This window comes from Dipteris shenzhenensis, chromosome 16 (assembly GCF_047967505.1).
Source record: "Dipteris shenzhenensis isolate YYH24624 ecotype China chromosome 16, Dip_SZ_1.0, whole genome shotgun sequence".
Taxonomy (NCBI): Eukaryota; Viridiplantae; Streptophyta; class Polypodiopsida; order Gleicheniales; family Dipteridaceae; genus Dipteris; species Dipteris shenzhenensis.
Window position 1 is genome coordinate 24439477 of NC_141611.1, and position 19493 is coordinate 24458969.

Sequence of the window (19493 nt, forward strand, 5' to 3'; positions counted from 1 at the left end):
AGATGTGGCTCTCCCACCTCACGATCTATGGGCTGTCCATGCCCTACATCATGTGGAACAGGTTGTGCATGCCTCTCATATGGTGGTTGTTCATCCTCTTGAAACACCACTCTGCGTATCTCAACAGTCTTTTCTGGCTTCTTGTAATTAAAAATAATATCATGGCTGCGTACTATCTTCCTGGCCTCTAGATCCCACAATCGGTATCCCATCTCGCCTGAATCACCATATCCAAGAAAAATGCACTTCCTTGACCTTGGATCAAGCTTTCTACGTTTTTCCTTAGGGATATGAACATAAGCTTCACAACCAAATATACGAAGATGCCCATAAGATGGTGGCTTGCCTGACCAAACCTCTTCTGGCACTTTCTCATTTAGTGCCTTGCTAGGCAATCTATTAATAAGATGTACTACTGTCTTGATAGACTCAGCCTAAAAGCCATAGACTCTTCCATGCGAAGATCTATGAGTTTCTTCAGCCAATACACTTGACAAGCGGCACTCTGCTTCTCATAAAGATCATGCAACTTTGTCCACACACCATAGGCACCACCTGCAGTATCTTTCACATTGAAATATACCGATTTTGAAAGTGTGAACATGATCGTGGAGCGTGCAAGCTCATCCAATTCCTTCCACTCTTCATCATCTTCCCAATCCTCTGGCTTTATGCCTTTGCGTTTTATAGGCTTTACTTGCTTCTTCTGCACCAGAACATTGTAGATTTGCTCTTTCTAATAGGAGAAGTTTGTGCCATCCAACTTCTCAATGTTAAACAATGCATTCTCTGATGCCGAAGCCATCACAATGGATGACAGAACAACCAGCTAACACTGCACCAATGTACCAAACTCAAGCCCAAAAAATATCACCTGCAATGACAACAGCCACACTGTCACTGTTACAAATACATGTTCTGCTGTAAGTGACCTCAGGGCATCCCAAAACTAGCCAATAGCTTTTGCATGGTAGCTCCGATGCAAAAAGTGTAAACAGAAGAAATGTAGCTTGTAGAAAACTCTACAACTTCCTAGTTTACAGCAAGTCCAAAATCCTTAGAGATTTCCTTATATCTGCTGTTGGAAACCACCACCCGCAAACTTTTACTACTAGTTTTGGCCTGTTTTGAACTGTCAATATCTTCTCAACCATAACTCGGTTGCCTTTGCTATAAACACCAAAGTTGTAGACAACCAATAGATCTACAAACTTCTAGTTTACTGCAAGTTAAAATTCATTATGGATTTTTTGATATTCACTGCTGAAAGCAGGCCCCTACTCACTTTTTCTAGCTGCTGTCGTAAACTGTCAAAACTGTAAATCATGGCCATACCAGACATCATAACTTTTTCTCTAAATCTCGAAATGAAATGCTTTCAAAAACAAGATTGTAGATTGTCCAGAAAACTAAAACTTCTTAGTTCAACTCAGAAGACAATTCCTCATGGATTTCCTGATATTCACTTCTGAAAACAGCCACCTGCTCACTTTTTCTAGCTGTCACAAGACTGCAAACTGCCAATCACCAACTTTTCTTGAAGCATTTGAGGCATAAACTCCAATGAAATAGTCCAACAATTCTGAAAATTGTTGTCCAAAAAATTCCCTTAGTGGGAAGAGTATTGCACTTACAAAAATAATCCCTTCCTGGGATACAAGACAGCTTCAGAAAAACACTGCTCACTTATGCTCACTTTCTCAGCTAAACAAAGGCTCAAAATGCATCAATTGTAAGCAATCACTTTCAGCCAACCTTTGGCTTGATATGCATCAACTTGAAGGCATAAACCCAACTCAAATCTGAATGTACCAGCCGTCTTTGATCAACTAGAGTCAACCACAAGCAAAAGACGTTTTTGCTTTCGGGTTGGAAGTCGTCACAACAAGCCTTGCGGTCATAATGAACGGAAGTCGGATCCGAACTAACCAGAAACGGTGGTGAGTCGAGCCCCAAAAAAGCAACTTCCAGTGGCTAGAATTGCAAAGCAACAGGTGGTTTTTGACCATAGATGGATAATATTCCTTCTCCCCTGCTCAAACAAGGCAATAGATTGCTGGAACAGTCGAGACAACCTGATATATAAGGCTAAAACAGTAAAAACGAGCTAGTATATGTTAAAATACAGCTCCCAGGGGCAGCCCACGGGTAGTAGGAGACTCCATGCAACAAGTCCGGGCTTTTGGCACAGCAACACCGCAATGCTACAATCTCCTTGTTGGCTTCGCTCAACCAAGCTCTGATACCAGTCGCAGTACTCTGCTTTTTATTCTTCCCTAATCACTAGTGGCAGGATGAGTACTCTCACTTGGGAAGAATTGGTGCTTATGTGTAGGATCAAGAGGAGCGGTTTCAAACTTCTTCCCATGGCGGTGGATCCAATGCTGTCAGAGTCGTGCTTACACAAAAGCATGATTTCCAGTCAATTAGCTCAATAAACTTAGAATTTTAAAACTTCTATAAATTCCACGTAAGAATACCACAACTTTAAATGCATTCACACTACATAACAACAGGTAAATAAAAGAGATGGAGACAAGTACACCGGCATCCGACTGGGTGAGAATGAGGCCACTCACCCCAACTGGGTAACCCAGTAACTTTTTATATATTCAATGATGCTTAGCCTCACTACAATGGTAGTACAGATCTTTGGACAAACCCCCCCCTCTAGGAAATCTAGAGTTCTAGACAAGACTCAAAAATAGGACTATTTCAATGATCTTCCTTTTCAAACTAGGACTCAGATGTACATATGACTGACAATCATCCAAGATAGTAACCACTGGCAGCCCCTGGCCTAGTACCAGGTGGAGAAAGCCACATAAAATGGTCTCGGTCCTCCTTATCCTTGAAACACAAGAAACTCAGATTCTACCCGTTAGGGTTAGTATAGAAACCTTAAGACTTTGGAAAACATAGCCCACAACAGAAGTAGCTAGCGTTTTCAGCCTAAATGAGGTTAGAACCTTTTGAAAATAAAGGAAACAAGTTCAGTATAAATAAAATCATTTTTGAAATCCCTATGAGTGAAAGACGAAATCTGAAAATCACTTTCTAATAGCCTGAAAGACAAAAAACGGAATTGAATGCGAGGAAAACAGCGCGTAAAAGAAATTGTAGTGGTTGATTAAAGTGAAATACGTGAAGAATACTTGCCCCGTGACTTGTCTTAGGCACTGGAAAGGAAGAAAGGTAAGCTGAAGCAGAAATTCCAGCAATCATCAAGTTGGACAGCAGGAGGATGGCTAGGAATGGGCGAATTTGCAAAGAGAGCAACAGGGAGATGGCACGAATTTGCAGAGAGAGCAATTGTGACTGCTTAGAACTGAGCCCAAACTGGCTAGGAAGAGGGCGAATTTGCAAAGAGAGCAACAGGGAGATGGCGCAAATTTGCAGAGAGAGCAATTGTGACTGCTTAGAACTGAGCCCAAACTTTACATAGACCTTGGGTGAAAGCAGGAAGCTAATAACAAGCAAGGTACAAGAACTTGTGAGCACTGCCTTTACTACGAGAGGGAGGGGGAGGGAGGCAAAGAAGCAGTGCCTTTACTACTCGGGAGGGAGGCGGGAGGGGGAGGTAAAGGAAAGGGGGAGGGGGGGGAGAGCACAAGAATAGAAAGAAATGGGCATGGGAGAACTCCATGCGGCAAAAAGTTGTTTGGGACACTTTTTTAATGAAAGTGTAAGTATAGCGCTGCCTAGAAGGCAATGCAAAAAACTGAGAAAGCACTAAAAGCAGGCTACAACATCTATGAAAAGCTGAAAAAATGATTTCTAATATTTTATTTTCTAATTATAGTATTTGATTTGTTATTCTATGCTAGAATAGTTTTTAGGAGTTATTTGAATACTTTAAATAGGTCACTTAAAACTGTTGCCCCATGACCCCTCTACCCCTGCACACAATTAATTAATCTATGGCCTAGGACCCAGCTAACCCTAGAACTTAAACTGCTTGTATCCAGCTCTAACAACTCAGAATTCTACCAAACTAGAACCATCTTTTAGCTCTCAGAAAGCCCTAGAAGCTAGATACTCATGGACTGGGATTTGAGACTCACAAGACTATGTGATCTAGATCTGTCCTTATTGACTAAGCATCATAGCCTAACACACCAAGGCTCACTTCCAAGGCCATTGAAGCTGTTAGGAGTAGAACAATCGGGTATAGTTTGAACCCTTGGGATGTGCAAAGCGTCATTAATCTCGTACGGCATGTTGGTAATTTAATACCAGGTGGAGGGTGATCTGGTAAGATAGTCATTCGACTTGTAATTTCACTGGTGTGAAGTCCACCCCATGCACTAGCTTCCGACCTCTTGTCATTGGATGTGACTATGATGGATATTGAAGATCCATGGCCATTGGCAATGGTGAAGATGGCAAAGAGAGAGACTGTGCTGAAGACGGTAACAAAAGACCATACTGAAGATGGTAAACATAGGCGAGGATGGAGATGGCAAACCAAGACCGTACTGAAGACGGTAGATCACACTGAAGGTGATAGAGCCACGCTGAAGGTGACTGGTCGCGCTAAAGGCGATAAGAGCTCTGATGTTTGGAAAAAGTCACATTGAAGGTGACAATTATCATACTGGAGATAGCAATGCATGGTGATCAGCCATGAAAAGAGAGTACTCTGAACTGCCGATGAAGATGTGCACATGATAGCAGAAGATGCCTGGCCGGGATGTCAAGTCCTGTCACAAGAACTCACATAGAAGGATACACACGTGTGGTCAGTAAAAATTAAATCTCAAGGAAGTAAAAATAATGATAAAAAAATATGGTAGTGAGAAAGAGCCATTGTTACAGATTCTTTGGCGGTTAGGCAAGTTTCAAGGACGTCGGCCCTTGATGTGAGGGCTGAAGCTGAGAAGGAGGCACTGAAGGCGGAACGATCGTGTAATCACTGTGGCGAGAAAGGTCATTACTGGAGGAAGTGTCCTTATCAAGTCGACTATAGGTTCTCATGCTATCACGGATGTTTCGCCGAAAGCAGTTTCGGGTCCATTCTCATAGACTTCGTATTGAGAGTGGATGGGCACAGGGTCTACCCAGGGAGAGACGCATATGCACCTTATGTGGCCTACATGAGGTTGAGTCTAAGGAGCATTTCATTTTTAGATGCCCAATATACTTTGAGATTAGCTATTGTCTATTCAGAGATAGCTCCAGGTTGTTATCCCGATTCCTCTCTTTTCCAGATTAGAGATGCTTGGCCGCGTTCAGTCACGAGGTGGTAGACTCTTCTCAGAGCATGATCACGGAGTTCTTCTAGCCGGACCATACAAGCTCCCATAGGAGGCCCTAGACACGATCGGGACCTAGAGCCAGTGGTACGACAACTTAGGTAGAGGGTCGATACACATATTACTCTTGGGGACATTCCCTCCTTGTTCAAAGTGGGAGTGCGACTGACAGGGGTCACTGTCGCCCTTGTAGACGTAGAGCTGTGACCTGGAGATAGCACAGGACTGCACCCACAGGCAGCCGATAGCATTCTATCTCTGATTTTATGCTCTTGCTCCCCCACCCCTAACAAGGGGGAACCACAGTGACATTGGAGCATATTTCACTTTGTATTTTGATGACAATTGCTATGATGATGATGATGATGACGATAGTAATGATGATGATAATAGTGATGATGTAGATGACTATTATTCTGATATGACTATGTAGCTCTTTGCTTTTTGTATGGGTGTTGATGCTTAGTTAGTAGTTCCACCCTTTCAGCTTGCTTGTATCAGGTTTCTCACGATCTCATAGAGCCATCGGTCTTCCAAAGACTTTATAAACTTTCTCTCCTAAGAGGGGACCGTTAGAGCCAAGGTGTCAGCCTTGATATGGCTGACTGGTTACTGAGATCACGGAGGCAACGGCCCCCAGCCAACGAGAGACGACTCGACAAATATAGATACGATATATGTTTGCATCCCACTAAAGACCCACCATGGCATCTGGTGTTGTGTGGGTGTGGAGAGTCTCTAGGCCGCTTGAGTAAGTGGACCTAGTCTAGGGCGGATTAGATTATGTGTGTGACACACGTGAGGTTAGGAGATATTCCTCCAGTGACCTCACTTATCATGCAGTGTGTGAGGCTTGCCGAGCCTATAAATAGGTCCACTGTACTTGCTTCATATTAGATCTATCACGTCAATTGGGTGTCAATCCTTGTGCCTTCCATCTCCATGATTGCTCTCTCTCCTCCACCATGATTTATATCAGAGACTCTCTCTCTCTCTCTCTCTCTCTCTTTCTCTCTCTCATGTGAGCAGTCCTAGACATGCGGTACATGTCCATACCTCTTCTCACATGCATGTTCATTGTCTAGTCCTTGTATTTATTTCTTGAGATTTTAAAGGTGTTTTCGAAACCTGGACGTTTGGGCACAGAATTGTAGAAACATCAGAATTGTAGAAACACTTTGATACTCACAAGGAGGGAAGGCAGAGAATTGATTGTTCAGCTCTAGTTGATTTTGTGGCCTGTAAGTGGCCTTTTCTTTTTTTCTTCTTCTATTAAGCAAGCAAGTAGTATATTTTTCTTGCTCAGCTCATGTTCTGCTCCTGCAGGTTTCCAATGATCAGAAATTACCGTCTCTTTATCTTCTTGATAGTATCGTGAAAAATATTGGTCGGGACTATGTCAAGCTTTTTGCTTCTAGGCTTCCAGAGGTAAGTTCTATTTATTTTCATCAACTTAAAGCCCCTGTTTTTTCTAAGCACTTCTTTTGCATTGTAAAATTTTTAGATACTGACAACATTTTTAAATTCACTTGGGTATGATAATAACAAAGGTAGCATGTATCTTCTTGATATAGAGTGGAAGGTTGAGATCCATGGACTTGAGTGAGTGTCTAAAGTGAGAATCTCTGTCCTTCTTGAGATCTTTGACATGCAATATAATGAAAGGTACAGTGAATTTATTTGTTTTGCTACAAATATATCAAAGCTGTTTCCTATTTAAGGGACACTGGCCTTTCCTATAACCCTAATCTAACTTTGGGTTGTTATGCAATCATGTTTTCAGTGTTTGGGTACTCACCTTGTCTCAGAATAGCATGCTACATGCGAAGTTTTGCCATAGTTGTGGTGTTGGGGATTTGCATAAATGAGCCTCTATTGCAAGTAGGAGTGAAAGTAAAAGCATATATATGAAGTTAGGGCTAAAGAAGAAACCCTTATAATTATTTTATGTGTCCTGAAATTGGCACGATTCTTCAACACCATTGTTATGTCTGCCTATGCTTTCTTCAAAACCATTGGGTCAGTCCCCCAGTCTCTTTGGAGACAAAAATGCTGCAATATCAGAGTCATTTCTTACACCTCTCAGTAGATGGGTTCATCATACGGCCAGCCCCTTCCACATGGCATACGAGTGGCCATTGGACAGCTACTGACCTCATCGCACCAGCTACAGGTAGAGACTGGCAGATGGACATGCGTGGACGCAGGGCAACGGATATGCCAGTTTTGTGGGAGAGAGCTTGAGATAGAGGAACATTACATATGCAAATGCACCGTTTATTACCATTGCTTGTTTAGAGAGGGTTTTGGGCCTTTGCGTCAGGTTATGGACTTTGAGGATCAGAGATGTCTGGGTCTGTTCCTGCTAGAGATTCAGTGTCACCGATCGGCCATCTTGAGAGAGCGGCCCTTTGTTAGACCCGCTTCACGTAGCCAGAGATCCATAACTGATTTCTTCAGAGTAGTCCCTCCACGATATCGTGCCACCTACACCAGCAGTAGCCTCTGTAGCAACATCCCTCAGTCTCGCCAACAACCACCATCCTCTTTAGGTGGGATCACTTTGGATAGAGCACTTGCACTCAATCGGGCACGGCGTCTCCGACAACCCAGGCCATGTCCTAGGCACCCTTTCCATAGACAGATTCAGGCCATCATCATTGCGTGGCATCGGAGCCGCATCTATCGAGACGTGCTGGTCTCCTTGGGGGATGAGCGAGAGAGTAGTATCTCAAATAGTTTATTTCTATAGACTTATTCTCTTCATCTCATTTGTACCCCTAGGTAGAATAGAGTTGATATCAGTATTGTCTTTTTCTCTTTCATTGATGAGAGTTCATCAGTTACAGATGTATTGGTTTTGGTGTCGTAGGCCTTTTTGGCCTCTTGTAGACGTTTAATATACCTCTCTTTCTCTCTCTCTCTCTCTCTCTCTCTCTCTCTCAGTACTACCATTCTGCATTGGTGTGGATGCTCGTTTAGTATCTCCACCCTCACACCTCGTTTGTACCAGGATTCTCATAGACTCATCGGTCTTCCGAAGACTTTAATAAACTCTCTCTCTCTCTCTCTCTCTCTCTCTCTCTCTCTCTCTCTATCAGTCCATTGTTGACTTTTCTAGCTGCAGAGAAGTCCTCCTAGTTGGGGACTTCAACGCGAGGACAGGCGCCCATTAGGTACCACTCCTCGACTTCAGGGATGATTCCACTCTACTGCCAGACATTGACCTTGAAGATGCAGGTATGCTACGAGTTTCGGCTGACAAACTAGGTCTGATCACATCTTATGGACAGGCCCTATTAGACCTTGGCAGGATACATGATCTCATTATTTATAATGGTCTTGACAGATGGCCTGCCTCAAGTGGTTTCAAGTGCTTTCCACATGGGGGAGGCTCCAGCGTTGTTGATCACATCTTATGGACAGGCCCTATTAGACCTTGGCAGGATACATGATCTCATTATTTATAATGGTCTTGATTGATGGCCTGCCTCAGGTGGTTTCAAGTGCTTTCCACATGGGGGAGGCTCCAGCGTTGTTGATTACATCATGGGATCCCCTGCCTTCACATCTCGCATCATTGAGTTTACTGTAGCACCTCTCTCTCTAGGGGCTGATCATACCTATCTTTTCTTTAGCATTTCCACTCACCGTCGCACAGCACCTTCCACCCCACTGAGTTCTTACTCCACCTAACACGATATACGCTTTGACCGTGATCACTCACCTACTTACTCTGGCCGTTTGTACATACTTTTGGTTTATATTGACTTCATACCCCTATTAGAGGATCGTGCTGCCTTGGTCACGCGCTCACTACACGAGGCTACCCTTCAAGCTTTCCCTCACACCACCCGGCCCACCTGCCTACCATCCTTGGGACCGTACGCTGTAATAGCTGGTATGATGATGAGTGTAAGGCTTTACACTGTCAGCTCAGATTCGAAACTAAAAACAGTCTTCCGAGCTAACTAGAGACGCTACGTAAGTATCGTCCACTGATACACATAAAGAAACTAGACTTTGTTGGCCGGAACGAGGAGGAGCTACTGAACATTTTATTTAGTAACAACTCTAAGGACTTTTGGCGAAGATTTCTATAGGGATGGTCCCCCTTACTACTCATTGGCACTTAGGTTTGGTTTGATTATGCACGCACACTTTATGACATCCCAAATCAACCAGTCCCTAGCCTCTCACATATGCCACGCCCCACATCCTGCACCCGCTTCACTAGAGGGGGGTTAAAGGATGCCGTAATGAAACTTCATAATGGCCGAGTGAAGGATCATGAGGGACTATGCACTGAGTTCATTGCATATGGGATTAACCTCCTAGCCTCGATCTTAGCAAAGCTCTTTAATGAAGTTGTTTGTTTGGGGTTTCCATGCACCTAGACTATTAACACTATCTCACCCATCCACAAGGCAGGGGTTCTCATGAGCCCAGAGAACTACAGGACCATTATGATTGGACATGTCATGTGCAAGATTTATGCATCAGTACTTGATTTCGAGGTCAGTAGATTTGCGGAGTGTCGAGCACTAAGAGCAACAGGACAAGCCGGATTCCGTTGTGATCATGGAACCATAGACCACATCACGCTCAGATGTATCATCAAGAAGGCGAGGGCAGGGAAGCAAAGGATTTATTGTTGCTTTGTGGATTTCCGCAAGGCATTCGACACGGTTCTGAGAGCCCTCCTCATACGATGCCTACAGGATTTGGGTTATGACCAGGAGATTATTTGGGCTATTATGGCACTTTATGAGAGAGTTTCAGGCCGAGTCCGGCCAGGATTTGGGTGGACAAACGAGATCATGAGTACTATCGGGGTCAAACAAGGATATCCATTATCACCTACCTTGTTTGGCCTCTACATTGACAAGCTTGAGACAGTGATGCAGACACAAGGGGGGTAAGTTGCTCTCTTGCGGGCATGTTGATCCGGATATTGCTTTATGCAGATGGCGTGGCTCTATTGTCTTTCTTAGCAGAGGGGCTCCAGAGACACCTTGACACACTACAGTCCTTTTGTGAGTCTCATGATTTGAAGGTCAACTTGGGTAAAACCAAGGTTATGATCTTCAATACATCTCGAGCCGTCGTGCGCCTGGAGCAGTTCACATTTGAGGGGTCACCTGTTGAGATAGTTTCATCATACACTTATCTTGGGGTTGTCTTTTCTGGACCCATCTTTACTATGAGACCTGCAAGGCAGGCACGCTTGAGCAGATGATATGCTTCATTGGCCAGACTAGAGAGGCAGTACTTCCGCTCGCACTTTCAGGATCCACGGACCAAGGGGTTACTTTTTGACTCCTTGGTCCGTCCAGCAGGCAGACTTGTTGGATATAGAGTGGGCTCGTGTGGAGCGGCTACAAGTTCTCATGTTATCACGGATGATTCGTGGTAAGCCATCCGTTCGTCACCAAATCATTCAGGCTGAGTTTGGGTCACCCCCATCACAGCTAGATGCTGCATTTCAGGTCATCACGTATCTGTACCGAGTCAGGGACTATGGGGATTACACCTTTAGGTGTAGCAGGCTACCATGGCTAGCACTATCCTCTTCTATGGCACTTGCAGCAAGAGGGGACCAGAGGTGCTGGCATGCACGATGGTTTGAGCGAATGGGGCTCCACATGGATAGACTCCCTCCCTTTTAGTACAGCATGGATGCTCCGTTCTTTCCCCTCCTATCACACGAGGTCATCCATCCTTGAGGATCTCTTACGGCTACACACATTTTGGACCTGGTTGGGACCGAGTAAACTCCCAGTGAAGGCTTCTACAGAGATCACTTCTTACATATTACAACAAAGGGTTTCATTGACCCTCGAGGATACACGCAGATCTACTTACCCCGATCATTGAGGATCTCTATTGGGCTGTTCCGGGTCTCTTCACATAAACTTCGTATCGAGAGTGGCAGAGCAAAGTGACTACCCAGGGAGAGGCGCATATGCACATTATGTGACATGCAGAAGGTTGAGACAGAGGAGCACTTCATCTTCAGGTGTCCTGTTTACTATGAGATTAGAGGGCATTTCTACTGCCTCTTCAGAGATAGCCATGGGATTTTGGTTCGATTCCTCTCCTACCCAAACCAACGATGTTTTGGCAGGTTTCCTTTATGAGGTACTCAGACACCGCGAGAGGATACTTCAAGCACGGAGACAGGAGCAGAATTTTGCCTTGGTTGATCCGTCCCATAGCTCTATCATGGAGTTTTTTCAGCCAGATCACATGGACTCCCACGAGACGAGGCCTCGACATGACCGTGACCCGGAGCCAGTGACACGACAGCTCAAACAGAGGGTTGACACACAGATCACACTTGGGGACATCCCCTCCCTATTTAGAGTCGGAGCCCGACCGACAAGGGTCACAGTAGTGCTGGTTAGACGTAGAGCTATGATCAAGAGACGTGCCAGGGTTGCACCTATGAGTGGCCGACAGCACTCTATCACCGATTTCATGTCCCCATTGCCTCATCCACCATGATGTCCTGATGATGATGATGATGATGAGATCGATATATAGTCGACCACCGACATGACTATGTTGTACTTAGGACTTAGTACTACCATTCTGCATTTTTTGCATTTTGTATTGGTGTGGATGCTTGTTTAGTAGCTCCACCACCACAACTTGTTTGTATTAAGTTTCTCATAGACCCATCAGTCTTCTAAAGACTTTAATAAACTTTATTTCTTTCTTTCTTTCTCTCTCTCTCATGTTGAATATCTAAAATATTGCTTCCACTTTGTGCATCGCATGCACGGTGAATTTTGCTTTAATCCCCCCCCCCCTCAAAAGCCTTACTACTTGCTAAGCGTATTCTAGTCTCTGCAAGCTAGACTCTAGAGCTAGGGTCCACTCCAAGGTCCATGTTGGCACCCTCATAAGAGCCAACATTATGACATGATAATGATGTCTTCTGTAAAGAGGAAGAGGAAAACCTCAAAGCATTCCTCGCTCGCTTCCGCTTTGACTCTTTGCCAGAGTCAACTATGACATCAATAGTGATTGCCCCAAGAACCTCAACTACTTCCCCTATCTATACCGGAAGCTTTGCAGCTTGGACATGAGCTGCTCTTGCTTTGTGGGCTGTTCCTACTCTTCCTCCTCAAACTCACCTCTGCCTCAAGATTGTTGTGATGATATTGCTGTGGCAACTCCTTGCCACCATATGATCATTGTGATTGGTGTCAATAACTATGAACTGGCTGTGGTACTATAGGGTCTGTGCCATGTGTAGGTGTATACTGTACAACGGGCACTGCCAATGCCACATAAGCTCGAGTCAGTGAGTGTATTTGGCATTGAGAGCAGAGCACATCCTCCCTAAGAAATTTGTACATATAATCGTTGTTTTGATGGCGTTGAATAATGGACTTGTTGAGAGGCAAAGGGTGTTGGAGTTTTTTCTTTTTTTTTTCAAAGAAAGGAACCTTCTATCAATGCTTGAAAGATTTCATACAAGACAACAGCCCCGAAGGTGCTGAGTATGAAAAAACCGAAAAAGGCTGAAAGAAAAACCGGCCTATTCCAGAGAAGCCCAGCTCACTACCTAGGGGATCTTGGGAACTGGGGCTAACAACCAAGTGGGGGGACTATACAGCCAGCGAATCCCTCACGGAGTGGAAATGTAGAAAACACATGTATCCTGTATCCAGTAGGCTGGGTAGATCTCATCAATCTGCAGGTGTTGGAGTTATGTAGGTCACCTCCCCTCCCCATTTGTGGGCTCCCAAACGAGGAGAGCATGGAGGACGTGCACCAAGAAGGTCTCAGAAATACCATTGGGGCAAAACTGAGATAGTTTGCAGGGTTTTGACATGGGTAGCATGCAGGCTTCCATGTGGGCAGCATATGGAGCATCACGGGGCTGCCATTGAATGGCCAGACAAGCTCTGACTTTGGGATGTCATCACTGTAGAAGGGAGGTCCAGAAGACTTGCAGAAGATCCTCACTGGAGGTCAAAGTTCGTAGGAGCAAAGTCTGCCTTGCGTTGGGCTGTTTACTGGAGCAACAGGAAGGTGTGTTTGCGGGGTACCATTACAAAGCCCACAAAAGCTCTAGGAGAGCAACACAGGCTGATGTGGTTTGAAGGTGCCATGAGGAGGTAGGAGAACAATCCTGAGTGTCACATGGGTCCACATCTAGTCAACACCCTGCTGATAGAAGTTGGTACACTGCACATATTTTTTATATGATTTGGTCCATCCTTGGACAGAATATGTATTGCTGTTTCTACATCTTTCTCTTTAGCATTTTCATTTACTGTCTGCACATCATCAGACCCAAGTATCCTGAGGATAGGGGAGTCTTACACGCGTTGAGGATCGCCATTGGGCAGGTGTGGGTTTCATCCCATCAGCTGAGGATTGAGACAAGGAGAGCAGCACGTATACCAAGAGAGCAACGGACCTGTATGGTATGCATACTAGGAGAGATTGAGACATAGGAGCACTTTCTCTGCGCCTGCCCAGCCTACTACAAGATCCGGGGCGATACCATTATCTTTATCAGTCTATTTCCACATCTTTCTCCTTAGCATTTTCATTTACTGTCTACACATCATCAGACCCAAGTATCTAGAGGATAGGGGAGTCTCACACGCACTGAGGATCGCCATTGGGCAAATGCGGGTTTTGTCCCATCAGCTGAAGATTGAGAAAGGGAGAGCAGCACGTATACCAAGAGAGCAACGGACCTGTATGCTCTGCACACCAGGAGAGATTGAGACAGAAGGAGCACTTTCTCTATGCCTGCCCAGCCTACTACAAGATCCGGGGGCGATACCACTATCTTTATCAGGATGGGAGTGGGTTTGGCCCACTGTCGTCGCGACTAGTCCACTTCCATGACCAGGTCTGCATTGGGCTCTATCTACTTGAGATGCGTCGCCATAGGGAGACCTCGCTACGATAGATCAGGGAGCAGCAAGAGGGGACTAGATCACAGAACACAAAGGCTGATCAGATAGAGTGGCATGTCACATATTTCTTTGCATTTGAGTCAGGCTCCAAGACACAATGGGGTGGAGAAGGAAGAGCTAGTTGACATGCGGGCAGTATGGGTTGTGAGAGAGGATTACAGAGGCTACCCGTGACACGGAGAGTGACCAGAGTGCATTTTATAAAAACCTACCCTTGCCTTTGCCCCACCTATATATGGTTTGTGAAAGCTTATCATTGCCATGACCTCCATCCAACGTGCTCTTCTTGGTAGAGCAAACCAAGCATTTCCTGATATGAAAGCACCTTGACATGAGCTGCCATGTTGAGGTTGGAGACAAAGTTCCAAAGAATTAAAGCGATTGAAATAAGGTTTTTATCCTCCGTCTTCTTACCGATAGCTGCCCATTGCTCAGGGATATTTTTAAGCTTAGTGAGATGAATGGAGAGTGAGTCTCCCTCTCTTTATGCAGTTGTCCTTTGAGTTGCAATACTCTGTCTACATTGCTCAATTCAAAGTTATCCTACAATATCTTCTATTCTTGCGGTGAAGTTGTCCTTAAGTTGCAATACTCTGCCTATATTGTTTACCTCAAAGTCCTCTACAATATCTTCCATGCTTGCATTAAAGTCTCCGCACTGATTGTATGAGTAATGAGGGAGAATTTGATATATGCAGTGAGAATAGGCAATGCTTGTCCATCTTTTGCAATCCATTCTTCTATTTTCTTGGCATCCACAAGTGGCTTTGTGGATGTGCCTTTAATAATCTTCCACAAGCTCTTTCTTGTGAATAGCATATTTGTTGTGGACTTCCGCACATAATAGTTTTGAGTGCCACTCAACCTTTCTTCCACATAAGGCATGTTATGTAAAGTCATGATTGCAAACAAATAGCAAAATAGAGTTATAGTACTTGCAAAGCCTTCAAATTTCACCTTAAATTGCATAAGCACTTTGCAATTATCTTAATTTGCTTTGAAATGTGCGTAGTAGTACACAAAATGCAAAACCTCTTGTCTGTTACGAGATGCTGAAAGTGAATAGATTGTCAAAACTCTAAAAAGTCACAACCCACAGCGCAAGAATGCTAACAGTTTTGCAGATGTGATCCCATTTGGGATTTCTTTTTGCCCATTTTTGATATTGTCACTCGCTTGGATGTGCAGGAATATAGTATAGATTGATCAAACATTGTTGCCATACAAAAGTACACGACGTTTTTTTGTGTGGTAGATTTGTTAGGTAGCTCTGCAATTATGTCTGTGTTTGTTCTTGCGGGCATCGCGACTTGTTGAAATTGAAAAAAAAGAAGAGTTATTACCTTGGAGTATTGCCGTGGGAGAAGGATTTGATGCCACTTGTGAAGTTTGTGATAGTAGGGGGAGAACACAAAATGTTGAAGAAGCTTGAGGAGGTTTTGTAGGATACTCTAGTTTCTAGAACTAGATTAAATCCTAGAGCAACACATGGCGTAGTGCCACATGTACATTGTAAAATATTATTGTTGCACCATCCTCAAGGGGATCCTAGACTCCTTGATTGAATTAGAATTGGATTCTTGATTTGCACTCGTTTACAACCCATGAGGGCATTATTAATTATTTCTATCCATGGTACCCAACATTTTCTTCTTGCAGTGTCCACACCAGGTTTTTTCTTTCTTGGACTTCCTTTGAGACTTGTTTTTCCTTCAAGGATTTCCTTTCTTCCAACTTAGTCTCCCTCTCTAGATGATTATTAACTTTATCAGCTTCATTTTCGTCTTCATCTTCATGCTCCTATGGTCTACACCTGTTGTTGGGCACTAACGAGGTCAGTGGGTAGCTAGTCCTTGCTATAATGATAGAGTTTATGGTTTTCAATCATGTGTTGAAACTGCACTATTCAGTTTTTAGAGGATGAGTTTTGGCATGTTCTTGGATTCATCTATATATTAAAAAAAAAAATTTCAAAGAAAGGAATCTTCTGTTAATGCTTGAAAGATTTCATACAAGACAGGAGTCCCAAAAGTGCTGAATATGGAAAAAACCGGAAAAGGCTGAAAGAAAGAAACCGGCCTGTTTCAGAGAAACCCAGCTCACTACCTAGGGGATCTCTGAAACTGGGGCTAACAGCCAGGGGGACTATATAGCCAACGAATCCCTCGCAGAGTGAAGATGAAAACACCTGCAGGCCAAGCCTTGCAGAAACGAGCACGCCTCTCGATAGTCGCCCTGGAGCCTGGAGTCCCATGCTTTCAAGTGGACCATAGAGTGTAGATGATATCCTGCCAGATGGCAACTGGGGTAGTCGAGAGTGGAACCGGGTGCTCACCCACCACAAGATTGCAACGAGTCACCCAAATGTTCCAAGCCGTGATGCTGGCGACCATCTCCCAAACTCTGTCCTCCCTAGGAGGAGGAGGAGGAGCTAGGTTGTCAGGGGGGACTGCCTCGTGGAGTGCAATCCTCTGGATGCTCTGACCCTGTATCCGGTAGGCTGGGGAGATCTCATCAATCTGAAACGTGTGTCCTCCCTCTGTCAACCAAGCCACCATCCGCCAGGTGTAGTCTCTATGGAGACTCTGCATATGTGTCATGATCATGAGGGCTCTCATCCAGATCCTCGCTGCGCTACGACAGCTCCACAGGCAATGTGGGATAGTCTCCAACACACCATCGGAGCAACAATGGCATTGCCCCTCCACTCGCATCTGCTCCAACCACGGCCGATGGGCAAGCCTCCGTGGGCGGCCAGTCAGAAGAAGTATGAGATCTTCCTCACCCTCAAGCTGGACCACAACCGCGTCCAAAACCTGGAGCGCACATCCTGGGGCACTCTCTGGGTCACCCAATGTCTCTCCCTCGAGGGGGTCCACCTCGACAAGTCCATCTGAAGCCTCCTGCCAATTCGTGTGGTGTAGGAAAAGAAGGGCACCTCATCCATAGCCTCCGCTAGGCCGCCCCTGGAGGGCCAGAACCACTCTTCCGGATCCCACTGGACCTCTCTCAGGGGTCTACCCTCCCACAGCCAAAGGCACCATCTACAAGCGCCTTGGGAGGGTCAATGTGCCACTCCTTCCCCAAATGTGTTGGGATAACTATGGTCAAGGGCTTGCTGGTGCATGTGTGCATCTAGGGGAGTTGCGCGCATGCGCGTGTGTGTGTGTGTGTTATAGAGGCACATCTAGTGCTATGATGTGTCTAGTGTGTGACCTAAGTGATGATGTAAGCCAAAGGTCCCCACATGGGCCCCCACATGGGAGGTTCCTTTGATTTAGGCCAGTCCCACTGATGTAGGGGCTGATTGCCACTAATGTAGGGAAGGTGCCTTTGATCTAGGCCACCTTCTCCCCATTTCTATAAGAGAGAGTCACCTCTCTCACAATCAATAGAGAACAACATTTTTTGTTACATCTTGTGCTCTGACTCCTATTCCAAGATGCATCCATTCTATCCCACGTGTTTCTACATTTGGTACCAGAGCCTTAGGTTCTAGATCTAGCCTAGCCTAGCATTAGATGCTCTCTCTAGCATGAACTACTAGTTTTTTCAAAGATTCCTCATCATCTCCATTTTCTTCTTTCCTTCCAAAATTTTGTGTGAGCTTGTTCTCTACCTACAACCAACCATTCCTAGAGTCCTTTCAGACTAAGCATCCTTGAATATGGGCGACCTCCTGGCTGCAAGCAAATAGAAATATATTCCCGCATACGCCCGTGTTGATAGCTTCTTAGCTCACTTTCACACAATTCTGCCCAATGCCTCGACTATTCGATAATTCCTCTGAGCAGAAGTTGGGCAACACTACAAGTAAGTTGTTGATGAAGTTTGAGCTCGTTTGGTCAAGCATTTGAGGAGAAATAGACCAATCGATTTTGCTAAGCTTCTCTATGGCGACCTAGTGCAACATTGTGCTCTTCCTTGGTTGAGGACCTTCTCTGGTATAAGGCCTTTATTCCTGCATAAAAATCCCCTTGAATAGAGCTACAAGCTGTGCAAATTGTGGCCTCCAACTTCCATGTTTACTGTTTGAAGAATTTTGGCAGTTTTGGTTGAAGAATCCATTGCATTGACTTTGAGCAAGTGGAGGAAGTTCAAGACTTTTATTCATCTGCAAGTATTTGATTAGTTTGAATTGATACTTGAGGGAATATGACCAATTCTTGTTGTTATTGAATGAAACTCTAACTACTTCAAGAAGAAGAAAACAGTTTTTTTGAGAGGCTTCATGCTTGGAAATAAGTACAAATGTGTGTTGAGGTTGATGCATTGATCGGAGACTTTAGTTCTAAAAGCATTGAGGCATACCATGGTGGATGAACAAGTATTGTATGCATATGGTGAGACAAACTCTATTGAATTCTTCTCTACAATCATGAAGTCTATGATCACTCATAGTGGTGAACAAATGGATGCAAATATTGATGACTATGTTTCAAAGTATGTTTCCTTTTGGAAATACTTTGTACTTCTCAAGTACAACATTCTTGATGGTGAGGTATTCTTGGTGCTATCAAAGAAAAAGGGAGATATACTCTCTCCACATTTGAATTTCATGCCAACCTCTTTGGCAAATGACAAAATGTGTATGGATGTCAAGATCAACATAGAAGGCTTCCTCAAAGTTTTCAAGATGAAGAATGATACTCATATTACTTGTGAGTCTTTTCAACAAGAGGCATCACTTTTGGACACTGGAAAGCTTAAAGATGATCAAGCATTTACAAAGAATGCCAAGGCAAATCTGATTGATAAAACTCCATCAACAAATGAAGCATCCAACTTTGTAGTAGAAGACAAGGACTTTGCCTTTTGAGCAACTTGTCTTTGAATTTTTGTTTATCATCACTTGGTCAAATTTTGAGGTTCTCTGCCTGGAGTAGTACTTTAAAAAAAAAAGAATGTCATATGTTTTGTCTTTTGTAAATCACCTTTGGTCACCATATGATGTAGACCATGTGAAATGTGTTTGGTCTATCCCAGTTTTGTAAACCTTGACCCTTGGGCACCTTTGCTGGCATGAGATCCTAGACATAGATTTATCCTTGACCACCATGAGATGGCCATGTGTGACCACCATGAGATGGCATGAGAAACTATGAGACTAGATGTATCCTTGACATTGGAAGAGGCAAACCCTTGAGGAGGGGTATGTTGGGATGACTATGGTCAAGGGCTTGCTCTATGGTGCATGTGTGCATCTAGGGGAGTCACATGTGTGTGTGTGTGTGTTGTAGAGGCACATCTAGTGCTATGACGTGTCTAGTGTGTGACCTAAGTGATGATG

General features: G+C 44.4%; 1 protein-coding gene across 1 annotated transcript in view; it reads left to right on the plus strand.

The window, feature by feature from the left end:
- Window positions 1-19493, plus strand: part of LOC147892729 (polyadenylation and cleavage factor homolog 4-like) — a 58205-nt gene that overhangs the window by 24117 nt on the left and 14595 nt on the right. The window contains exon 2 of the mRNA XM_087387525.1: window positions 6582-6683. Coding sequence (XP_087243651.1) covers window positions 6582-6683 — 102 coding nt within the window. The remainder of the gene's footprint in view (window positions 1-6581; window positions 6684-19493) is intronic.